The sequence below is a fragment of the Acartia tonsa genome, chromosome 12 (genome assembly GCF_053477335.1).
Source record: "Acartia tonsa isolate MP-2025a chromosome 12, ASM5347733v1, whole genome shotgun sequence".
NCBI lineage: Eukaryota > Metazoa > Arthropoda > Copepoda > Calanoida > Acartiidae > Acartia > Acartia tonsa.
Window position 1 is genome coordinate 29,285,860 of NC_137271.1, and position 26,820 is coordinate 29,312,679.

Below are 26,820 nucleotides of genomic sequence, written 5' to 3' on the forward strand. Positions count from 1 at the left end.
TATGTCAATGTTAAAAAGCCAGGCCTTTTTAGATTCACTGCTTTTTAGCATCAAATTCTTTCTAACTATGTACGGATAACAATGTTGAAATGCATAAAATAATTGCAAAAAGTTCCTAAACTTCAACATATAAGAGGAAACATAAAAAGATACAACTTTGCTGGAAAAGTTACACGAAACATGCATGGAAATTTAGCAGGGCTCAACATCCGCGCGTCAGCCACCCGCAAGCCGCAGAGCAATTGATTTTTTTTATCTTCAACCCTACTAAGAGAAATTATCATAGTAAAAACACTCCCTCGTAAAAAATTTTTAAAAACTAGAAATTTAAAGAGGATAGTCGTCATCTCCCGCTCCCCAACAATACCATACTGCCCAACCCTTACATCAAGTCTTTAGAATAAAAGAACTTGAACATCTAAGGGATAGGACAAAGAACTCTTATATTGCATGATATTTGGCCCATAAAATTGTTTTTAATGGGTTTAGGGGGAAAATGACTATTAAAATTTTAAAAGGTTTATGATCTTTTGATATCAGGACGATGAGTTTATTTCATTGCCTTCCACCCAGGGGTGCATCTCTAATCTTGAAAACACTATATTCAACAGTTATTTAAAATCTAATTAATCTCTTCTCTGATCAATATAAACTCTCAAAGGCAGAAACATATTTCCAATAATCTTTTGAGCTTTGACAGCGACTGAAAAAACTAGCAAATAATAAACATTAAAGAATAAAATTTCTCTATGACTTTTAGTATAAAGGAATTTTGTAAGAAATCAATTGGTTTTAGTATATCAATGTTATAATGTCCCATTCCTATTAGAGTTTTTGAATGAGTGCTCAAAATAAAGAATTATAAATTTTGGAATAGTTACTTGATTTTATCAGGGAGGGCCAAATACTTTCTAGGAGTTACAATTCTAAGGGTGGAGGGTGTCGTCGACCTAAAAAGCCCAAAAACCTTTACATGATCAAAGTAAAACTTTCTGGAATGATCGGTCAATCCGTTTTCAAGACCTCATAACGAATTATTCAATTATCCTTCCCCTCCCCCCCCTCCAAAAAAAGGGTTTAATAAGAATTTGAAACTTTAAACAATATATGTATGTTAAATGCGTCAATTGGCAAGGGTGCCCCTTTGTTCACTTTCTATACATATTCTGAAAAGGGCGGGACAATATTAAATAATATTGATGTACAATACATTATTTTCTCAATATTTGCAAGCTACTGAATTAAGGCAGAATTTTACACATGTAGTGTATTAAAGTATTAATGAGAAAATGTTATTTTTTATCCATAATCCAATCTCTGAAGCCCTGCAAACATCCAATCAGCCATAAAGACATATTAAATACACATTTTAGAACAGAATAATGGCATTTTAAGAAAAAGGGATAGTTGATTGAAACTAGAAAATATTCATGATATATTGTTTTCGTCATAATAGATGTTTTTGATAAATAAGTTTTTTTAAAATATAAAGTAGCAAGGAAGGTTTATTTTTTTTTAAATATTTATATTGGCTATATAATTTTTAGGAGTATATTTTACTCTTTTTTTCATGTTCCCTCATCCCATCTTTATTGATTGGAAAGGTCGTTAGATTCGATTTGGGGTAAGAAGGGAGAAAGTCTTTGACCAATAGATAAAAGTAGGCTTTAGTAAAATACATATATATTTTTTTTAAATTTTTCAAATAGGTGGTTTTCCAAATGTATTTTGCTAAGTTTGATAAAGATAAGACAATTCTTTCTAGCCCATACAGATTCATAAGTCAAAACTAGATGTATTTTAGTCTGTCGTGCTGACCAGGGATATAAATGGTTAAGACAATGTCCTATGAATTGACGTACATCTCCAATAATAATACACAAAATTAATCCCATGCAGATAAGAATTAGAGGTTGAAACATTTGAACCTAATGAATCAATAAATTTAATTTAAAGTCCCCAAAGTTATTAAGCCAACGAATAAGAAAACGTTAATATGAGACTTTGAGGACTATTGTAATAAACAGCCTAATATCCTTTCCCTCGCTGCGTACTGACCTTTTAGAGTAGTCCGATATTAGAAAGCCACTGTTTAAAAATTTCGCAACATGCCTACCAGTACTAGAACCAGGCGTAAATCTGAATCCAATAGTGTTATTGGAAAAAGGTTATGTATGTCTTAGATGGTGTTTTTACACTTACAACAATAAAAACAAGGATGACAGCTTACAAAAGTAGCGAAGCAATAAATTTCTACTCTATATTACACTTTGTCTGTCCGTCAGTCAGATTGTAACGCTTTGGGAGAAATGTGATATTAAAGATAAGCAGCTGAAATACTTAGTGAAGATTCCTATGACATATGCGCGTTTATACATTGTTTTGTCCGTATGTCTGTCTGTCATGCTTTAAAAGGTGTAAATATTATCCTTTTAAGGTTTCGTGGTTTTCTTGTTTTTCATATTCTCTTTTCTTTGTTTTGAGAACTGAACATCTGCTCAATAACTCACTTTGTCTGTTTGTCCATTCCATAATTATTTTGTGCTTCGCTACTTATGGATGTTGTCAACCAAATTCTTCGATGCATTAAAACTTCAATTTTATATGACTATCTACTTCCTTCAGATGAGAAAACACAAAATTTAAGTTCTATTTATTTTGCTTAGATATAGAAACATTGTATTATAGATCCTTGAAAGTGTATGGTTTAGATTTGTGCTTTTGTTTGTTTAATTAGGATGGGTGTGCAAAAGTGCAAAACAATGCAAACTCCTCATATGAAAGTAACAGGTTGTCTATCTGTATACATTTGTGTTAGTGTATGTGTATTAATACAGATTATGCTAACCACTGAACCAATATGATTTTCCTCTACCGTGAAGATTTTTTTATTCCTAGAAAGGTTTATAACTATTTGGAAGAGAGTACCTCCAACTTCTAAAGATAAATCGACCCTGCAAAAAATACTTTACACCCACCATCCCAAACAGAACGGTGGCATCTAGGGACGTACCAGGGATAAGGGATGGGAAACCTGACCGAAAATTAGGTCTCAGCCTCCTTTTTAAAGTGATGGGGCAACTTTTCTTTTTTGCCTATAAAATCAACTCATTTTCGCCAGTTCATTATTGGCTGTAGGCTAATATCCAATAGCCTGAAACTTGCTTTTAGCATTAACCAATTATTAATAACAAACGCGTCCCCCAGTTCATTATTGGCTAAATTAATTCAAGCAAACATAAATTTCTGCTATTAGAAAGACAACAATGGAAAGTTTCTGCTATCAGAAGGACAACAATATATATGACGTTCAATCACATCAACTTATTATTAAATCTACACATTAATAAATGTCCATATAGCAAAACATAAATTGAGAGATCGTTTTTTGAAGACTGAGTAGGATTCAACATTTTATACTTTAGAACAATGTGAAAAACTCATTGTCTTTAGACAATTTAAAAGTTACATTTCATGTGGAATTGATAACCCACCTAAATGATTACAAATACAAAACTAGTTCAATATGTAAATAAAAGTGTACTGTGTTTTGTTAAAAAAAAATTTTCATTAATTTTGGTAAAAATTATTGCACACTTAATTGAACTTTTCTGTTAATATTTAACGTAAAATAAATTTTTTTTAAAATTCTTAATTTATATGTATGCTATGGAACAATTAGTTGATAGAATGTTACCCATGTACTTATTCAAATCTACTTAATTTATTTATTAAAGCTGGGGGGCTAAAGCGGTGTTTATTTCTAAATACAAATTTTGGGATGAAGTAGATCCCCCCTTAAAATGTTTGAAAATAAATCAGATTTAACCATCTCAAAAAAAACTTTTTTTTTAAATGGGGGGGGGGGGGGGTTGGCGAAGTAATAACGGGATTCTACTTAAAGCCACTAACATATTGGTTCTTTGAAAAGTTTTTATTATATTTTATGATTGGTGAAATCAACTACCTGAATTCTATTCTATACTTTTTTTCTTTGCATTCATATAATAGCTATTTCATCATTGTTCATAGTTTTCAAATCTAACTACTGCGTCATCCCGAAACTAGTTTTTTAGGCCTAGTTGGAAAATAGGCCTGGAATAATATTTTCTTACGTTTCCCATCCCTTATCCCTGGGACGTACCCATTAGTTATTTAGAAAGCAGAGCGATGTCTGTTCGTCTACCTACTCTTGTGTAGGTCAGGATGAATCTTAAGATCTCCATAACCGCTGAATTTTCAGGGAACTTACTTACTGTTCACTCAAAGGTTTTAGGCTATTTATTAGGAAATGGGACACCACTCTGCTATCTGTATTTTATATAAATATTATTCTATCTCAGTTTAAAACAAACAATTATTTTTGAGAAAAGGTAAAATTTTGAAAGATAAATTTAAAATGCAGAGAAAAAATGTCCCAAGAGAGCAATGCTACAATTAACAAATGGACAATTTCCCCCATATTTAATTCAGGGATAGGCCATTTAAAGATAAAAAGAATCTTTCCCTCGTTATAATGAATATAAATTTTGACTAGACAAATTAAATTATAAATTAATTCCTATGCTATCATAATGGATGTAGAATACACGTGAATATTATGACATTGGAAAAATTGTCGTCAATTTAGGTTGCTAACATGAACAAACATCATTTATTGGTCAGTTCGTTCACCCAGTCGAAGGTGATGGGGTTGGGTAAAGCGGATGGACCGTTATCTTAGACCAAATTTCAAAAATCTAGAAATTTATACAGCTTTGTTAGGGCAAAAAAATTTAATATTTTTTTATGCACTACATGATATTTTAATCAATTATTACTTCAAAAAAATAATATTCTTGTTTTTAAAGTAATAAAAATAGCTTTCTCTACAAAAGAAAATGTTTTGCCAAAATTTTGTATAAAAAATGTAAAAATCTTTTAAGATAATTTTGTAGAGCTCCCAGGGGATATATTCGCAATTTAACAAAGTGTTTCGTCCACATTATACAATTTATAATACATAATACTTGGATGTATGTCTTAAAGAGTTAATTCAAATTTCTTCAGGGTAAAAAATACTTAATTCCTAACTGTCAATGGTTACTAGCCTATAAAATGCTATGCAGTCTCTCATAGAATTCAATCAATAGCTAGCTTGCTAGTAGTGGAAAATGTGTCTTACAAATAAGAAACAGAAAAAACTAACAACCGAGGATTTATAAAAAAAAGATTAAATTTTAAAGAATAGGGGCGATGCCACTAGTTGTTTTAATGATACACAAACATAGTAATTAATACTATTTTATGTGCTCATTATCTTCTTATTGTTTTATCACAACAGGGATAATTATCCTGAGGGAAAAATGTTTACAGGGGTAATATTGTTAGGATGTCATTATACAGTAACTTTTTCCAGTATGGCTTCGAAAACGATTAATATCCGCTGGATTCTATCTGATTCTCAGTCATACTGAAAAAAAACTGTATAGCATCGAATTACAGACCATTTCCCACGAATATTAAAATAAAAGTCATAAAATTAATATCAGTTAAATTAATCCTAGCCTTCGGCCTCTCGGTTCTAATAAAAGCTGTCTATAATAAGATTCGATTAATTTATAGCAATGGTCGCCAAGCAATTTCTAGTATTTCCGTGAGACCAATAATAAGGTAACTTTAAAATGGAAAAGGCAAAAATAGACAAATTGCTAAATTACATTTCCTTGTATTCTTATATATTTTGAAGACGAGAAAATCCCTCAATGATGTCATAAAAATGAGGGATAAGGAGAGAAGGAGTGGGAAAGAAACAACCTAAAAAGAGATGGATAATCCCTTGTTTTTATGACGTAACATACTGATTTTTTGAGGGACTTTCTTCGTCTTTATATATTTTTTTATATTCTTATTCATTTGCAGATAATCAAAAAATGTTAAAAAGATCAGTCTGTCTTTGTTATTTCCAAAAAATGAGTGTCAGTCTTTTTGTCCTTGGATTTAAGTCACAATTATTTTTACTTGTGAATGTATCCCACCCTGTGGTGGAAACATTAAGAGGGGTTGATACCCCCCCCCCCCCCCCCCCGACAAGGGTCAACACCCGTATGATACACCTACCTAAAGTATTCAAGGGGGTATTGACAAGTCAGTAATTTCGTGATTTTTTTACTTTGGTGAATGTTGAATATATAAAAGGTGTTCATCCACCCTCACTAACCTAAAAATAACACCCCCTCTCGTTGTCTAAAATACACACCCTTCAAACGGTCACACCCACCTACAACCCCCCTCCCTTTCAAAAAAATTCTCCCCCCCTCAAAAAAAAATAGGTGCGTAGCCGCTAGTCCCCTATTAAGTAATAATGTATTTTTGAAAGGTTTAGTGAGCTTTAAATTGGAAATAAAATATTCATATTTGATTTAAGGACAACGACTTTTAGAATAGAACAATTAAGTTGGTAAATAGTAAATTTAATGTACTTTACTTTAAAAAATATTGCACTGCATTGACCAAGGAAATGTGATCAAATTAGTAAAAATAATTGAATGAATAATTATTTTAAAGATATTTATAACATATTCTTTTGCTTTTTTAAAACATGAAAAAGTATAAAATATACTTTTGGGCATTTCCATGGAGATTTGAAAAATTGAGCATGTCTATCAAAATAAAAAAGGACTGTCAGATTTTATATTTCTTGTTTTTCTTTCTGCAAAAAATATTTTGTACAATATAGAATGAATATGTTGCATAAGTTCTTATCATACGTTAATTACAAAGTAATTTACATTTACTAGATGAGTCTTAAGAATTTTTTTTGGCTTTTATTTGCCGACATTATTATAAAGGTTTGCTACTAAAAAAAAGAAGAATTAAATTAACAAGATAATTTGGAAATTCTTATTTAAAAGTAACTGAACTCCTATCTGTCTTCCTGTATGCACTGAAGGATCTTGCTAATTGCTCCTTTACAGTGTAGCTTCTAATAGGTCCTGGGAAAACTTGATAACTATTTTGGGGAGGGTAACACAAACCTCCAAAGAGAAATCGTCTCAAAAGTGCCGCTACAGAGCGCCAATGGTGTAGAAAACATTTTAAACCAAAACAAATGTTTTAAACTGCCGCTAGATACGTCTAGGGGGGGGGGGGAGTAGTCCATAGTTATTTTATAATTGAAAGTAACAGTCCTTTTCAGGGTTCGGAAGCCGCGCCTCAGCCGCGCATAAGCCTCAGTTTTAAACCTGCTTGTGAGCAGAAAAAGAAATTTTAGAAAGAAGGATTGTCTGCTAAAGAGCAGTTTTATACATCCAGCTGAATTTTATAGTGATAGAATGAAGATTTCACTGAGGCTTATGCGCGGCTGAGGCGCGGCTCCCGAACCCTGGTCCTTTTGCTCATTTGTATTATTCTATTTTTGAAAGAGACAGTCCTGTTGCCTTTTAATATTATTTTATTTTAAAAGAGACAGTCCTGTTGCCTATTTATAGTATTTTAATTTTATAAAAGACAGTCCTGTTGCCCATTTGTATTGTTGATTTGTCGTGTCCAGGAGTACGATGCTTTCTAACATACAAAATTCATTAGAAAAATTATCAACCATTTCCATACAATTCGACCAATTTTTAAAGAAAGCTATCAAATGCTCTGTGGAAGTCAAGACTACACTAATTGCAACATTACAAATATTTGTTTTTAGATTTTTAACTTGGGTCGCAAATGAAACTAAGGATTTTCAAAGTTAAAACTGGATTTTTAATTATTTTTAAGTATACTAGCGGCTACGTCCCTTGAGGCCTCTAGGGGGCTCTTGAGGAGGGGGGAGTTGAATCCCAAAACCTAGTTTTTTAGATTTATTTTTAAAAGTAAAAAAAAAATTAATCCCAAAACCTATTTTTTTAGATTTTTTTAAAAGTAAAAAAAAATTTATTTTAGTTTTAAAAAAGTTTTATTCAATTTTTTTGTAGAGGGGGTAATTTTTTTGGGGGGCGATTTCTCTTTGGAGGGTGTTGGTACACTCAACCAAAATAGTTTTAAATTTTCCCGGGACCTATGAGAAGCTACTCTGTTAAGGAGAACCCGATCGGTTAAGCGGTTAGCGAGATCCTTCGGTACAGACAAACAATTAGAGAAGGTTTATAAATATTTTAAGGGAGGTTACCAACACCCTACCAAAAGAAATAACTCCCCCCCAAAAAAATATCAATTCACCCAAAATAAAATTTTATAAAAATTTTTTACTAAAATTTAAAATTGGAGGGTGGGGGCACCAAATTTCTCAAGTGCCACTAGAGGCCTCTAGGGGTGTAGCCGCTAGTTAATAAATATACTCTAAAGACGGAATAAATTGACAAAATCACACGGACACCGAAAAAAGTGTAAAATGGTTGCTTTGACGCTGAAAAATATATTTAAAACGAAAGCCAATATCAACTGAAAAATATAATGTAATAATAAAAAAACAGCAAAAAATACTAATTAGCAAAATAAATATTTATTTTTTCAAATCAGGGAATTTTAGTAATGGTTAGCATTTTTAAGGGTGTAAAAACATTTCAAAATTAAAAAAAATAATCCACATTATTAGGTTTATTCATTTTATTAGCAGATGTGTTGAAATACTTTTCTGAATACTAAAGTATTAATATATTAAAGAAAGAACTGCGTGGTTAACTTTAGTCTGACATTGAGTTAAATAAAGGTTAAAACATTATTTACTCAATCGGTTTTTAATAACTTAATAAATATTGCATATGTTATAATATATCTTTATTATTTTACTTTATTTCCCGAAATATATTTATTTTTTTAGAAATAATTTACCAGGGATAAGGGATGGGAAACGTAGGAAAATATTATTTCAGGCCTATTTCAAGCCTAGGCCTAATACACCAGTTTTGGGATGGCGCAGTGGTTCCTCCTAAACGCTAATGAAAAAGCTGTGTGTGTGTGTGTAGATAAAGTATAGAATCAAATTCAGGTAGCTAGTTTAAAGTAAAAAACATAACTTTTTATAAACCTATATATTAATGGCTTTTGTTAAAATGAAGTTTTTTATCTCCCAAAATTGTTTTATCTTTTACTTTGGTAATTTGAACTGTCAGAAAGCTATCGTTGGATTTCCCTCAGACAGATTTTAGTTTGTATTATTTGCATTTTTATCAATGAGTAAAAATTTTATTTGAAAATTTCATTGCTAATTAAAATTCAAAATAAATAAACAAATATGCACTTGGGTAACATTATATCAAGTTCTTTGGATACTATAATGTAATGATATATCTGTACTGTGTTGTATTGTACAGATATTAGGGTTAAGGTGTTGTATCAATTCCGTATTAAATTTTTAAAATTCAAAATACAACATCTAATTTATAAACTACCAAATGAAAATTCGTAGCAACCTTTTTTCCAAAAAATAATCCCGTTATTTTTGTTTTTTCTATATGGCCCTTTTTTAATGTTTAACTCTAAGCAGATTTAATAATTAAACTAATGTGATCTAACACCATTTATATTTATTTTTTCGTAGCAGACAAATCATTATTTTTTCTAGAATTGTCTGCTTCTAAAATTTCCGCCAATTGGTGATTGGTTGATACAAAACAAGCCCAAATCACAGAACACTATTGGTTTAGAGCGGTAGCCAATATGAGCCGTCCGCCAGTAAGGTCATTAAATTAGGCAAATGGTAAAAGTTGCATGATCCCTTTCAAAACCAGGCCGAGACCTAATTTATGGCCAGGTTTCCTATCCCTTATCCCTGAATTTACTAGTTTTTGGAATAATTTTCTAGTTTTGTCTGATGTTATTTTAAATGTCAAAAGATAGAAAATAGTCGGGTAAAACCCTTATTCCGCAATTGTAGCAATAATCATTATTAGATTATTGTATGTCGAAATTATGTCAGCCATGGCAATTTTTTAACAAATCCTTATAGCTGAGGGTTGAAAGCTCCTGTAAAATGTTCCTGGGATAAACTATCTCCAAAATCTATGAACTTTAAAGATTGCTAGCACCCAAACAAACTGTACGAACAAAATTTTACAAGACATGGAATTAAAAAAATTAATAATAATCATGTATCTGTAATAAATAAATGCACGTACAAAACATATTTTACGCGTGTTTTCTTCAGTCAAGTTTTTCTTGTGCTACATTGGATCTTTATGCCTTCTATACCACATATAACGACGTGTATCGTTATTTTAGCCAGCTGCAAACATCAGCATATTAGAGTACATGGAAATCTGGTGCAACATTGTAATAATACTCTTTCAATTGATAATTGAAAAATGAATAGTTTGGGGATTTATGTAGCTTCTCCAGGAAAATTTGTGATTCTTCCTCCGATGGCTGAGAGAAATGTCAGAAAACAAATTTGTATAAATTTGGATGTAAATACCAAGTTAGTCTATTTCAGATTCTACAGTGTTATATGAATGAGAGTTTACATATTGTCATGATTGATAGATAAAGAGACACCTCTAAAAATGACATTGAATAGTAATTTCAGGTAAGGTTTGAAATAATTCCTTCTTAATCCATTTAATATAAAATTTTTGAGACAGTTATGTACTGGTAGTTTTAAAGCTCTTTTTAGTCTATGGACTGCAAATTTTTTTTTAATGAAATACACGCTCATAATTAAGAGATTAATTGATCTATATGTGTAAATAGTCTATGGAATAAAGCCAAGCCTAGGATTTACCCGCTCAAATAGCCGCTAATCTTTTTATCCCCTGACCTATCGGTCAACCAATCTCCAAAAACATTTCCCCATATGAAATGTCAATGAAATGTGAAATTTACCATTTTCTGGAGCGCTTAAGCTATGTGCGTCTTAACTTTTGCCGCGCTTTTTGTTCTTGGGTATAGTGTATAAATAAATTGCGTATTATTTTAAAGAACTTTTAGTTCTCATATTATTTAAAGAATTGAAATATTCTAAAAAATAATATCTAAATTTTATAATGTAATAAGTTGTAAGTGTTTTTTGTAACTGCTAAGATATTGTTAATCTCACAAATTTTTGAATAAATGATGAGCTATCGCTCCATCATTTATTCCCTCGGGCAAAAAGTATTCATTCCTAAACAAAAAACTGGATAGGAATACCCCATTTTAAATGGACCTATATACCCCACTTTGTAGCAAATCCTCTAGAGGTTAGGGCTACGTAAAGAGCCATTAGTTTTTTTTGGTAAAGCGAAGCTTTTCTATAATTAGGGTCGGTCCGTCCGTATGTTCGAGACGGATAGCTTTTTCCGTTAATTTATGCATGTTAGAATTGTCCTGTCGATTTTAAACTTTGCATGGTGATTCCTGTAGTAGTTAGGTACTATTTAGAAAGCGTAGCAACTCTATAATCGTTACCAGATTGTCAGTACGTTCATTTTAAACATGTTAATTTTTAACTTTTTTTAACAACAAATTTTTATTTGTCTAATTTTTCGATTGTTTTGATTTTTTGGTACACTGATTCCTGGGACAACAAAGTACAATATTGTAAGCAAAGCAACTCTATTATCAAGTCGTAAAAATGTAAGTATGTCCATAAACATTATCCTGTATCAAGAAGTTTTTCAACAAATTTACTTACAATATAACTTCGACTCTTATACATTTATATTTTGATTATTCAGTTCTGACACTATACAAGTGTTAATGTCTGTTTGTCTTTTTGCTTTGACTCTTGTACATTTATATTCTGATTATTCAGTTCTGACACTATACAAGTATTAATGTTCGTTTGTCTTACCGCTTCAGAGCTTCGCTTTTATGGATGTTGCCATCCTTGTTTGGTAAAGCAATATATCTTTATTTTATAATTTGTTCTTTTTGTTCTAGTTGTTTTCAGTGTTCCCTATTGCTTCCTGGTGACAGTAAAATTTGTCCTACAAGGTAAAAACAGCCAAATTAAAAAATCCAGTAGTGGGATGCATAGACGTCCAAGGGGGGGGGGGGGTAATGGGGCGATTACCCCCCCCTCCCAAACGAATTTGGGAGTGCCGTAGGCACCCCCAAATTTTTTTTCAGTTTACCCCCCCCCCCCCCCCATTTAAAATTTACCCCTACCCTGGGGGTGCCGTAGGCACCCTAACCATTTAGGAGGGGGTATTTACCCCCCCCAAACAATTTTAGGGGGGTAAATACCCCCCCTAAAATAAAAAATCTCCAACAAAAAAAATGTTTACCCCCCCCAAAAAAATTTTACCCCGGGGGTAAATTTTGGGGGGGGTAAACAAAATTTACCCCTGCCAACAGATTTCAGAGGGGGTAATTACCCCCCCCCCCCCAAGCAAATTTTACCCCCAGGGTAAAAATTTTGGAGGGGGTAAAAAAAATTTGCGGCAAGCTTCGCGCGCCATTTTACCCCCCCCCCCAAAAAAAAAAAAGCTTGGACGTCTATGGTGGGATGATTGTCTGTAGCGCGTTGTCAAACAGATGTCAGGTTTAGAGTCTGTCTAGCGGCATGCCAATCAATTTGAAATTACAAGTAGTTACTGCATTTTTAGTCGAAGTGTATGAACACAAGAAGCTTTACAAAGTGTTTCAAAAAATCAACCATGTGACCTCATAAAATTAGGGATGAGAGGAGAAATAGGATAGAAAAGAGATGGATAATCCCTCATTTGTATGACGTCACATGGCTGATTTTTTGGAGTCACTTTGCAAAGCTTCTGAATACAATAGAAGATATGTTTAGGGCTATCAAAGATTACATGTAAGCTACAAGTTTGTTCTTTGGATGAGGTTTGACATCAATAGTAAGAGTATGGAGAATGCCTTGGCTTATCCACTTTAAAAAATAAAAAAATCACTTTTTCCATTAAAACTAATTATTTTATAAAATATTCGTAAATAATATTAGACATACTAATTACTTTGATAAATAAAAATTTTTAGATTTCATAACTAAAATCAATATACTTTTAGGCTATTTTTAATAATAAATAAAGAAAATTGACCAGTGAACGTCAGTTTTAGATTGCTAATAAATAATAAATTAAAATAGTTGCACTTGCTATCTATTTCTATAGTTTGTTTAAGCAAAAAAGAATAAAAACATACATAAATACGCAGCTTAACAAATCAGACAAAGATCCAACGAATGTAACTTTCATTGTTAAATATGAAGTATTAGAACTTCTATTACAATATAGATGAAAAATCTGTAATAAAAACAATATACACCAACTGCCCTTGGATTTGAAGCCTTTAATTTGTTATAGTCCATTTCGTGACTCGCCTCTTAAGGGGCGTTTTGTCGTATTTTCACAGTAGATTTTCTTCTATTTCTAGCCCCCTACGGAAGTGGGTGGAGGGGAGGGGCTTTAACCCCGCAGATCAATCACCTAACCAAACCTAAAATTCAAAAGTAGATATCCAAACACTACTTTCACGTGCTTAATTTTCTATTAGAGATATTCCTTTAAAAAATTTAAAACTTTAAACCTAATAAACCAAACAATCAAATAACTATTAGTTTGACAAAGGAAAAAATTTTATATTTATTTTGAAAAATATTCGAAATTATTGTTGTTTTGGTACAGAATTTCATAAAGAAATTGATATTTTTTGACACAAAGACGATACAATTTTAAATAACATCAGCGATCATAGTATTTGAAATAGTAAAAAAAACCTCAAAATAGCCTAAAACCATCCCATGACTTAAATCGAAATATAAATTAATCCCGGGACTCATGTGTAGGTTCTATAAAATGTAGAACCCATCTGTACAGCGGTTAGTGAGATTCTTCGGCACAGACACAAAAAACTTACTATTTTTTTAATAGATTATTCTGTTTCAGCACTGATGATTACAATGTTTGGAAAACAAAGGTATAGCCATTTTTTTAAAGGGATAATTGCATGAAGTGCATTTCAGAAAAATGATTTGAAGCAAAAGTTACAAGTATACCATCTAACACATATAATTTTGTATTAATACAAATAGCAATCAATTACGCACCACTGAAATAATTATCATGCTATTTTTGTGAAAACAGGACAGCCATTTATGTTGCATATATCCAAAAAATATGATTTTCAAGTCTTGATATTCTTAAAACTACCTGGTAACCGATTAATATCCGGATTAGAACCGGTTATACGTCATCCTAAAAAATCATAATTTTCCATGAATATTAAAATAAAGATTAAAAATCTATACCATTTTTGTAAGCCCTTGGGACTAATACAACTGGTTTTAATCATAAAATTTTTATTTCAATATCTGCGGAAACCTGTCTATAATACGATGCGATAATTAAGTCTATCTAAGCTTCTATCTATCTAATTATCTTATTTTAGACAGGAGCTTTTACAAAAGTTATCCAGGGTGAGGTGTGTAGTGTCCTTGTCAGTGGAGAAACCGGAAAAGTTTATCACCAGGAAAATTTTATATTGCAAAAAAAGCAACTTTCCAGTATGGCTTCTATTGATATCCGTTGGATTAGAACCGGTTCTCAGGCATACTGAAAACTAATCTAAAGCATCGAATTACAGACAACTTTCTACGAATATTAGAATGAAAATTTTTAAAATTTATACCAGTTTTGTTAGCTCAGGCCTTCTGCCACTCGGGTCTAACAAACTGGTATTATTCTTATATTTTTTATGTAAATATCCGCGGATAGCTGTCTATAATACGATGCGATAAATAACTATTATATAATTTGAAATCTAAAACTTCCTTTCAAAATAAAAGGGAATAAGCGTGGGAGCTCACCTGGTTTACTTACTTAGTAAAAGGACAATTTTTTTAAATTATTGCAATATCTATATTCTAAATCATTAGGGCTCCATTTATGAAAGAAATTGTATTTCATCAGAAGAAACTATGAAACGCCAGGTAAATTAAAACAAGGATAAAAACATTTTAAAAGGTTAAAAAAGTTTGAAATAATTTGGTATTTTAAGAGTCACAATTTAAAAAATTTGAAGAAAAGTATTTTAAAAAGAATAAATTAACTTGTATCTGTCTATAGTGCCCTAGCAAAATGTGGATAGATGTCACGGCTTTTGGCCTTCCTATTATAATTATATTGACAGGAAATACCCTGTACCCTATCTCTTTTCTAGGGGGTTTCCTTCCTTCTTCCCTTTCTCTTTCCCTCTACCATGACGTCAATAGAATTGTTAGGCCAAAAGCTGTGACATCTATCCTCATTTTCCGAGGGCAATAAACACAGCTAAAATTGATTTTTCTGATAATTGAAAATAAATACTAAATTTTTCCTTAGGTAGCCTCAAAATTCCGCGATGCCACAGCAAAGCTGGAGGTGAGTAACTAATTTTGCTATGGTTAGCCAGTGCAGAAAGTAAAGTATAGTTTGCATTTTTTATGGACAGATTTTAGCAGGGAGTGAGGGGACTTTAGGCTGTTTATTACACTAGTCCCAAAAGTTTTACAAAAACGTTTTCTTAATCGTAGGCTCTAAACCTTTAGGGACTTTTAAACAATACTGCTTGGTTTTTTTATTTGGCTTGAGTGTTCAAACGTTTTTACCAATAACTATGATCTACAGCAGGAGTAATTCTGTGGTATAATCATTGGGGATGTATGTACACCAGTTTATCGATTATTGTCTTATCCCATTAGATCTCTGGGTTTTAGGCTGCTTTCTGAAATGAAAAAAGAGTTGAAATTTTGAATTCAAAAATTTGAGTAATAAACCTAATTTGTCCTATAAACCTCATTGAATTTAATGACTTTAATCTGTCTTTGACATAAATTGAAAACCAAATAAAACAATGTGTTTTCTTTTACATCAAATTTGCATAAACATTGGGTCAATAAATAATTCATATTTCATATCATTAGGTATACTGATGATTTTTATAGCTAATATAAAATCAATTTAGAAAACACAATATAAACCTTATATAAAAGTAATAGGATGTCAGATTGTCTGTAGCTTAAAATCATTCTAACCGTTAAACCAACATGGTTTTTCTTTGCAGTGAAACTTCTCATAGATCTAGGGAATATTTATAACTATCTTAGAGAGGTTAGATCCACCTTATTAAGATAAATAGCCCTTGGAAAAAATATCTCTTCAATACTTTTTACTTATTAAAACTGAAAGTGAAGGCTTGGACCTACTAGTTCCCGTCTTTCCTATATATTAAGTGCCCCTAGAGGCCTTTAGTAAAAGAAAAAATAATATGCCAGGGATGCTTAAATCATAAGCTTGTAGTCATTTGTTAGTTTTAATCAAACTCCAGATATAGTCATACTAAGAAGAGCTAAGTTATTTTCTTTATGCCAATCATTTATAATTTTTTTCCGGTTATGAGATACTATTCTATTATAAAAAGTAGTTAGGTTTTTGTGTGACGGTTAAGATCTCAATAACTGCTGAACCTTTTGGAGATTTTGATAGTTTTAAGCTGTTTTTCTGTCCCCTTTCATAGCCACTAGATGTTAAGGCCGCAGCGGCTAGTATGATATGTGTAGAATTTGAGATATACATCATAACCATTTCCCTATAGCCATTATGGGGACGTATATATTTAATACAGTACGTACGAACATGATCTAGAAAAAGTACCCTAATTAAAATTAATATGTACAGATCTGAACATGAAATAATTTGTAATGAAAAATATACTTCATATTATTATTTAAATACTTTTAGTATAAAGAAATGTATATTTATTCTAGTGCTGTTCAAACAATGGTTGTAATTGGAATGGTACAACAGCGAATATGACAGGTTATATTAATTTCAATTGCTCCAAATAATAGAAAATAATCAACTGACCTACTTATTAATTTGTATAAAGACAAATAAATTTAAAGGTTTTAGAATAATATTTTTAGATTACATTTTGTATTTACTAGCGGATACTCTTGGGGCACTTGAGGAGGGGGAGTTGAATCCCATTTTTTTCTAGGGGCGATTTCTCTTGGGAGGGTTGTGGTACCCTCTCATAAAATAGTTATAAACATTCCCAGGACCTATAAGAAGATACCCTGTAAAGAAGAACCCGATCGGTTCAGCGGTTAGCAAGCAGACAAACACCTTCTTAATTTATTATAAGGATTAAATATATATAGTGTTAAATGCTTTGATTAAGTCTAAAATACATTAATTATTTTACAATTGATTGTAATTTCAATTACCAGGAAAATTGTTTGATCATTTTTCTATATTTAGGTGGAGGCGGAAATATAGACACTGGATTTACAGTCACATCAAATAATCTAGTAGTGGCTGAAGATAATACACTAGCAGCTGCCATGGGTAAGTAATCAATTATTCTAGTAATGGCTGAAGATAATACTCTAGCAGCTGCCATGGGTAAGTAATCAAATAATCTAGTAGTAGCTGAAGATAATACTCTAGCAGCTGTCATGGGAAAGTAATCAAATAATCTAGTAGTAGCTGAAGATAACACTCTAGCAGCTGCCATGGGTAAGTTTTCAAATAATCTAGTAGTGGCTGAAGATAATACTCTAGCAGCTGCCATGGGTAAGTAATCAAATAATCTAGTAGTAGCTAAAGATAACACTCTAGCAGCTGTCATGGGTAAGTTTTCAAATAATCTAGTAGTAGCTGAAGATAACACTCTAGCAGCTGCCATGGGTAAGTAAACAAATAATCTAGTAGTTGCTGAAGATAACACTCTAGCAGCTGTCATGGGAGTAATCAAAACATCTAGCAGCTGCTTTTGTAAAAACTTGCAAATATACAACAATAAACTGCGTTTTAAGGCTATATGACATTAGGGAGAAAATTAATATTGTCTCTTTAAGAAAAAACATAATTACCTTTTCTATTTTCATTATTTTTTGTTTTATGATATGTTAATAAATCCATCTATTTAGGTTTCATAGTGATAGGACTGGTCCTATTGGTGTTGTTATTATTTTTGTGCTTCCTACTCTATAAACGTCAGAAAACTGCTGAACAAAAGGTAATACAGTAGAATGTTTGGGTATAGTCCCTTTCGTGTAATTGCCTATTTATGGGCGCTTCGTCGTATTTTCACAGTAGCTTTTGATTTTTGATTTGGTTATTTTAGATTAACCCCTTACAGTCGGGCCCCTTGCCGCACCTTAATCAGTCGGGGGGGGGGGGCGTCAACGCCCCCCCTATTATCTCAATTCCTATTAGAGCTAGAGGGCTAAAATTTTGTGCAAGTCCCCTGTGTTATGATGAATTTCCGACTTTAAGTAAGTCAAGGTCAATTTTCGCTTCCTTCACCCTTTTATTTAACAACCTTTGTTTTTAGGTCCTTTTTTACTTAAAAATTTCAAACGGCTGTAATTTTTTTAGTTTTGAAGCTAGAAAAATTTTTTTTTGCAGAAAATGTTTATCTTTATGTAAATTTTATATTTGAAATATCAAAATATAAATTTCAGCGGCCGCAGCTGTACTTGGCAGCTGCCAGCCGCCGCAGTCGGCGGTCGGCGGAAAAACGGCGGCGGATCTTTATGAAATTTTAATACGTTATGTAGACATATAATAAAGGCTTAAGTTTAAAATTTGAAGTCTCTAAGTCAAAAATTGCGGCCACAGGAGCCTTTTAAAGATTTCTGGAGACCTGGAGGATCAGGACCTGAAGGATCATACCTGGAACCTAAAATTGACTTGAACACCTGTATTTAATATAAGGATGTACTACTAGAGGATATTTTAGTATTTTGGTAAGATAAAATGCTTTGTTTTAGTCAAAAAAAATATTTTTGCTCTTTACCTGGATGACCATGCCAGGTTTGCTGGCATCCTGTGCCCGCCAGGATGGAGATATTAAAAAAATTTCAACTCTCTGTTATGTCTCATACCCACATTTAAAAAGTCAAGCAGTTTGGGCTCTTTATCTTTCACACAAAGAAAATAAGATAGAAAAAACCGGATGGGGGGGGGGGGCGTTCAACGCCCCCCCCCCCGACCGTTAAGGGTTAAGTGATAGCCCCGCAGGGTTAAACAATTGGTACCGCAGGGTTAATGCCTCCCGCAGTGGCTAGAAATAGGAGAAAAGCTACTGTGAATATACAAAGAAACGTCCCTTACAAGGCGATATCACTAAAGGGACTATTCCATTTTTTTGTCGAAAGCCAAATTTGCTTGATTCACTTCTTCATTGTAATGAAGCAATCCTACCATCAGAACTATGTACAATGAAATAATATATTCTCATGATTCACATCCCTATAATATATTTAGAATGAAGCAGTACAATTAACTGCTTATATAATAATATACAATGAAATAATATATTCTAATGATTCACCTCCCTATAATATATTCAGAATGAAGCAGTGCAGTACAAGCAACTGCCAACAGAACTATGTACAATGAAATAATATATTATAATGATTCACCTCTCTATAATATATTAAGAATGAAGCAGTACAAGCAACTGCCAACAGAACTATGTACAATGAAATAATATATTTTAATGATTCACCTTTCTATAATATATTCAGAATGAAGCAGTACAAGCAACTGCCAACAGAACTATGTACAATGAAAGATTTGTAACAAATAAACAATACTCAGGTACTAACCAAACTTGGGTTTGTATGTGTATCGGTTGAGATAGGTTTACTCTTGTTTACTATTGTACCATCGCAGGACCAGTATCTTTATATTCCCTGAAGAGTAGAGCCCAATCCATTCAGTAGTTATCGAGATTTTAAGCTTCAGTCAGACATTCTGATGGACAGACATTGTTCTACTTTGTTTGCTAAGCAGTCACTAAAGACTTGCATAGTAAGACATATCATAGGCAAGCATATATACCCTTCCTACCCCCTTACACAAGAGCCCATTTTCCGTTTAAATAGCCAAACAAACTGTACAGGTAAAATACAAAGTGTCCTTGACACATGTAAACCCATTAGTTGAACCATTTACGAGATATTAATGAACAAAACCAGCCAACTTTTGACATATAGTAAAAAAGTGAAAAATTACCCAATTTAAACAAACCTTAACTGACCTAAAGTAACAAACAAACAAAAACTGCTTGTAATCCCTTTTATTTTCAATTTATACCAGGGGGGGATTACATTGTTCAACAAGGTACTTTGCATGAAAGCGACAAATTTTCCTTTATATAACTTACTTGTGTAAAAACACAATTGAAAAAGAATTATATAAAATTATTTCAACAATTGAAGTCTAATTATTGTATTGAATTCAATCGAAATTTGTTTGTCCTTCCCCAACCATGCACTTTAAACGAAAATCAATACTACTGAATTAAAAATAACCTAAACCTTTAATTTAATTTAATACCGTCATTGAAAACAAAGACAATTTTAACCATAAATAGCACGTTGTAAAACTTAAAATTTAAAAAGAAAAATGATTAAAAAATAAATTATATTTATTATTATTTTCTGTGTCTAACCCCTGGGGTCTACCTGTGGTGCCTCAACCCAGCGGGGCTACCCAGTACCCAATATAATCTAACATTACACAAAGGGAAATTCCCCCTCCCCCCCTTTCATTTAAATCTATTTTATTTTGAAGGAAAATTTATAACCAATGGTAGTGTAGCCAAGGTGTGTTTTTCTTGTTTTATTAGGGAGGGGGGGTGTCATATTTCTTTTAGAGCGATTTCTGTTGCGAGGATAGTGGTTCCCTCCCCCAATATAGTTATAAACCTTCTCAGGAGAAGCATCACTTTAAAGGAAAACCTTTGGTATATACACACTGACAGACACCCATTCTGTTACTTTTATTTAAGGATGATATCTTAGATTTAAAAATAGCCTAAAATCACAAATTACAAACGTTCTGATAATTATAGACCAATCAATTAAGCCGTTCAAGAGATCTTAATGGACGTACAGACAAGTTTCGAAATGATTAAAATATTTTTTTTTCTCTTAGAATTTGATCGGTTGTCAAACAAGAATTCTTTAGGAGGCCAATATCCAATTAGTAGAAACTCAACAAAGTAAGTTTGATTATCTCTTAGTAGCGTAGCCACTCTTGAAGGATTCGTGTCTGTCGTTCTGGCTATTGCGAAAATTATCTCTTCTGTTTCCTGATAAAAAAGGTGTAGTGTAACGAAGCTTCTCTCAATTTTCATTTGTCTGTCTATCCGTCTGTCTGTAACGTTAGGTGGGGGGGGGGGGGGTAGCGTGTTCTTCTTTTGTGTAGATACCCCTTATTTTCCTTGCTCTTCACTACTCATATGTATGTTGTCACCCTTGTTTTATATTTTTAATGCATATTTTAGTTCTATATGAAATTTAAGTTCTTTTGATTTAGTTTGGTAAAATCAATAGTTACGCAGTATGATTTGTAATAAATCTCAATTTAAAATATTTTAATTACATTTTTGTGACCTTTAGTATATTTTAATATTTGATCGGATAAAATTCAAAGTGTACTTCAATTAAACTTTGATAACAATTTTATTAATTGAATATTTTTTTTGGACTAATAGGGTATATTAGTAGCGAAGCTACTTTATGATATACTTTGTCTGTCTGTCAGTCAGTTTGTAACGCTATGGGGGAAGTGTGATTTTATCAGCTGCTATAGACGGTTGTAGGCTACCTATACCAATAAGTAACCAGTATGTAATTTACTTTGTCCGTCGGTCTGTCAGTCATTGTACAAAATATAGAAGTTCAAAAATAAAAAAAATATGTGTCAAAGGTTTCGTGATCCTCCCCCCTCCCTCCCCCCAATAAATTCCAAATTTAAACATATGCTCTCTAAATCTTCTTGTCCGTATTTCCATCCATGTTTTCTCTGCTTCGCTACTTATGTATGTTGTCATGCTTGTTATTTTAGAATATCAGTCAGAGAGGCAGAAACCGACTTTATGGCGGATAAATGGCGGAGTCACAGCATGGCGGTCCCGCCCAGAATAGAACCGCCGCCAGGGCCTAAAATTAGTAAACCAAAGAGAGATTGGCAGGATGTTGGCATAGAACGGCGGGACGGCGGCGGTTTTGAACGGAAAAACGACGGTTATGATAACTATGGCCATAAGTAAGTTTTAATTTAATACTTTTGTAGACACACAGACATTTATATTATAAAGTACATAGCTTTGTTTATCAAGATATCGCAAACTTCTAAAAAATAATGAGTTCTTCATTTTGGAGAAGCTTTATATAGGTCCCGTGATGGTTTTACTATAATAAACTGATATTTTGAAAACAGGAAGTTGGCAGATTTTAGAAAATACAACATAATGAAATAAGCTTTAAATCAAACCACAAAAAAAAACACGGATATTTTTACGTTTTGACGGACATGCAGACAAACGAACATACCCAAAAGTCTATTCAACGGTTTAGTTTTATACAGTAATGTCACTCAAAACAGACGGATTTAAAATGAATAAAAATTACAAATAGACTGCTAAAGACCGAAAAAAAGGCAGATAGACAAAGAATTAATATAAAAAGATTACAAAGAAAGTAACAAACTAATAGACGATCATCCTATTACTCTCATAATATATTTAAGGAAAAGCACAGAGAGTTCCAACTTTGACTGGAGATCTGATGATTCTTCAGACTATGGTAAGTTGATAGCGTATTATTATGGAACGTGTCTTGGGTAGAAATATGTTATTTATCTTTTTCTCGCTTCCTATTTGAATACAGAGCCCCTAAATGCTAGGGGCGTGGCTGCCAAAGTAACAGGGATGTTAGTCTGTGTGTACCGAAGGACATTGCTAACCACTCTACCGATATAGTTCTCATTTACAATGAAGCTTCTCATAGGTCCAGGGGAGTTTTATATCTATTTCGGGAGAAGGCATAACAAACATCTAAAGAAACATCATTCCTAAAAAAAAACCCAAATTATTTTTACCTTTTCTTTATAAAATTTAAACTAATAGTTGACGATCGCCCCCCCCCCCCTCCTTCTTACTTCAAGTACCCCTAGAGGCCTCTGGGGGCTTAGTCAGTTTGGCTATAGGATTTCTATTATTCTGTTACGTCTGAAAAATAAAGGGGGAGAGAAGATATCATTACTTCGAAGCCAGGGGTAGCTATTCTAACCAACAATTCTACAAAAATCACGAAACCCTACTAAGTATCTGGTGGTATATTTTGTTTTAGTCATGTATCTGAAGAGGGGTGGGAAAGAAGGGGAGTAAAAGGGGAAGGGAGTTGTGGGAAAATTTTCCTTTAGAGTTGTTTGTCATATTATCATTCCCTTGTCCCTGCTACAAAGCATTGCCTCCAAAATCACGAAACCTTTACGAACTTTAAAAAAAAGTAATTCAGTTGTTGCTAAAAAGATGGTGGTAATTAAGTTCCTAAATAAACCTAAATTGTGTATAAATGTTTTTTTTTTAATTCAGTTTTATTTTGTCTAATGAAATATGCAAAAAATATAAAACTTTTGTATTTAGGGCCAAACCAGATAGACAGAAGTAGGAATACAGTTATAAGACAAGAACAGAATAAAATACAATATTTTAATAATCAGGTATATGGATATTATATAGATAGACAGACAGATATACAGACAGATAGATAGATAGATAGACAGACAGATAGACACAAGATAGACAGATTGATAGACAGACAGATATACATACATATAGACATACAGATATACAGACAGATAGACAAACATATATGTAGATAGACAGACAGATAGACAGAGACAGATAGATAGACAGATAGACAGACAGATAGTCAATGCTTAGATAGATAGTTAAAAATATAGAAAGAGTGCAGGAGAAATAAAAATTGATGGCAACGAACAGAACCTATATAAACAGAAATAAAATGCAAATTAACAGACAGACTATTAGACTAGACTAAAGTATAGATAAATAAAGATGTATGTGGAGAGTAAAGGACCTATTATCACCTCCCCAAACCTATTTACGAGCACCCCACCCAAGTAAGCCTGAATGTCCAAGGTGGGGTGAAATGGACTTTTAAATATTTCTTTTTATTTACAGAAATTGAAAGAAGAGGATTCCTCCGACGATGAGAAAGAAGGTGGTAAAGCCAAGGCATGGTTTGTGGAACTTTAACATTGGCATTACCTCTCGACCGTGTTGCGTGCATGCGCGTTATTCTCCTGTGCTGCACTGTACGCGCATGAGCCCTGTTCTTGTTATACAGGCACTTACTTTTTATTGCCTTGAAACCAACACATAAATAATTTTTTTTAAACGAAGCTTTTCCCATAATAGGGGTCTGTCGACACGTATGACTGTCCCTGTGTAATTTACGGATAGTTTTTTTCTTAATTTGGGCATGTTAGAATTGTCCTATCGATTTGAACTTTTAATGGTGATTCCTGTATCAGGTCTGTTCAATTTAGAAGGCGTAGTGTTTCTATAATCGTTGGCCATTTTAAACGTGCTGATTTAAAAAAAAAACTTTTTCGACAACCACTTTTTGTATGATAATTATTAATTAATTCGTTTCAACTGCTTGATTTGAAAGCTTGCTTCTATGGATGTTGTAATCCTTGTTCTTACTGATGTCTCCTGCATGTCGTTGTCAATTTCTGTGGGTTATTTAAGGAATTTTACGATTCAACAAGGATGATAACATCCATAAAAGCGAAGCACTGAAACGGTAGGACAAACGGACATTAACACTTGTATAGTGTCTGAACTGAATAATCATATCAAACGGATAATTAGATCATATAAAAATTTGTTGTTAAAAAAGTAGAAAAATCAACATGTTTAAAATGGACGTACGGACATTCTAGTAATAATTATAGAGTTTCTACGCTTTCTAAATCGTACCTAACTACTGCAGAAATCATCATGCAAAGTTTGAAATCGATAGGACAATTCTAACATGCCTAAATTAAGAATAAAGCTATCTATCTCGGACGGACGTACGGACGGACCTACCCTAATTATAGAAAAGCTTCGCTTTTAAAAAGGGGGAGAGTAAATACTCATTAAAGTATAGCAGCTAAGATTTTATTATACACATTAGCTTACGCCTTACAACACCTACAGATTATTATATTGAGTGGGTTGGGGGGGGGGGGGGGAGGATTACTTAACCCTTTATCTAAATGTTTTTCAATGTCCTAATAAATTACAATAATGCATGAATTAATGTTAATCTTGTTGTCTATTTGTTGTTAATGCAATTGTCTTCTATAAATCTTAGGTTCAAAATTTATTCTCAGTTGAATTGTTTACTAATTTTCCTACTTTTTTTTATCCCTGCTTTTTTTTATATACTATGCATGATGTGTCATTTTATAATACAGGCTCTTTTAAGAGAAATGTTCTTTTTAAAAACTTAATTACGCATAGAAAAAAAAATTATTTTAGATAAAATGCATAATTAAGTTTAAAAAAAATAACATTTCTCTTGAAAGACACTTTAGATAAGTTCTTGCTTTAAGTGTATTTTTTGCACTTATTTACATGTGTTAAGGTAACCCCCCCCCCCCCCCCACTCTAATTTCGATTCTTCACCATATCACACAAATCCTTTATTGTACAACCTCCTGTGCTAACTTATACATATCTATTTATTCAAGAAGCTTCGCAACTATGCACGTAATCGTTTTAGTTATGCCTTCACAAAAAACATAGATATAAAATTTCCACCATTTCAAATTAAAAAAAAAAATTCCTGTCATTTTATGGTCCTTGGGGCCTCCAAATCAATGAACTCCCCCTAAGTCATACTTTTTAAGTGCCCTGATTCTTTGGAAGGTTGTATAATTTATATATAAATATTTATATGTGCAATTTTTTCATCGGATTTACAATATTTTTTTACAATCTTCACCTTTCTACTTAGGAAAAAAAATTAAAAACGTTCTATTGTTTTTTTTGTATGTATAGGAAAGGATAGTAATTTTTTTTCATCTTAAAAAGGCATAAGTATTTTTATTAAAACTAATCTTGTTGTTGTAACTGGTTTCTCTAAAGTTCTGACCCACACAGAGGAAAACTGGCTGGCAGGATGTCTATCCAAAGGATAAAAAGGAACTTTTACATTTCATATCCCAATTTAAAAAAAAACCTTAAGATGTTAATGCACCTAAAGTTTTCTTTGTCTCAAGCTAAAGATCTCGGAAAATTATGGTCCAATAGAGTTGTACTTTTCAATATAACTTTCTGAATGTCTTGGTGTGGTTTTAGTCGTTTTTCCTGCCTCCCCCGTTCACCTTAAATGAGCTAGTTATCTATAGGTGCCCAATATCGTATAAAGTTTTAATTTGGAGTGCTCAAAGTTGAGTTAGCATCATATCAAAGATATTAAAAGTACGGATCATGGAAGAAAACGAAGTATCGGGTTTCGTTTCACAGTAGCTTTTGATAGGTTTTTTGGTTTAGGTAAATATTAATGATTAACCTCGGAGGGTTAGGAAACTGGCTTCGCAGGGGTTGAGCCCCATGCAGGGACTAGTATTAGGAGAACAGCTACTGTGAACATACGACGAAACCCGCTACTTAGTTTTCTTTCCATGATCAATAAGTACTACTGGCTACTATTGTGAGGTCCATAACATTAATGGAAAGAGAAGAAAAAACCCATTTTTTTGTGCTCCAAATAGAAACAATTTACGCCTTGGCAAAAACTTTACATTGCATATGATTTTATAAATGAAATACCTCCTTTTTAAGAGATACTAGTCCATAAAAAAAGAACACAAAACCAAGTGGAAATTTTCATCAAAAGAAAAAATAATTTTGCCCCCAACTTTTCAGCAAGTCAAAATTAACAGTTTTACTATTCTTTTTGTTGACAACAGCAAATTATGCATAAATACAGTATATTTTCTCCATTAATGTTTATGTTTGACTTGTGTAAAAATTGGAGGAAAATATGAAATTTTATAGAAGTATCATTAAATCAACGATGGCAACGTACATAAAAAAGAAGCTCTG

General features: G+C 32.5%; 1 protein-coding gene across 1 annotated transcript; it reads left to right on the forward strand.

Moving 5' to 3' along the window:
* Positions 1 to 10,390: 10,390 nt before the first annotated feature.
* On the forward strand, positions 10,391 to 24,765 carry LOC145333944 (uncharacterized). Its single transcript, XM_080179201.1, has 15 exons — positions 10,391 to 10,495; positions 11,830 to 11,883; positions 13,797 to 13,827; positions 14,299 to 14,377; positions 14,784 to 14,839; positions 15,231 to 15,269; positions 16,655 to 16,706; positions 17,151 to 17,237; positions 17,822 to 17,910; positions 19,427 to 19,499; positions 20,841 to 20,907; positions 21,756 to 21,956; positions 22,440 to 22,495; positions 23,338 to 23,414; positions 23,899 to 24,765. The coding sequence occupies exons 1-15, from the start codon at positions 10,473 to 10,475 to the stop codon at positions 23,971 to 23,973; spliced, it is 1,059 nt and encodes a 352-aa protein (XP_080035327.1). The 5' UTR covers positions 10,391 to 10,472; the 3' UTR covers positions 23,974 to 24,765.
* The last annotated feature ends 2,055 nt before the right edge of the window (positions 24,766 to 26,820 follow it).

Excerpts from the sequence above, each read along its gene's own strand:
- LOC145333944 (XM_080179201.1), top strand. The coding sequence starts at position 10,473 with ATGACATTGAATAGTAATTTCAG. Across the intron at positions 15,270-16,654 it reads ATGCCACAGCAAAGCTGGAG|TGCTGTTCAAACAATGGTTG; the intron begins GTGAGTAACTAA and ends TATTTATTCTAG. Across the intron at positions 17,238-17,821 it reads TACACTAGCAGCTGCCATGG|GTTTCATAGTGATAGGACTG; the intron begins GTAAGTAATCAA and ends CCATCTATTTAG.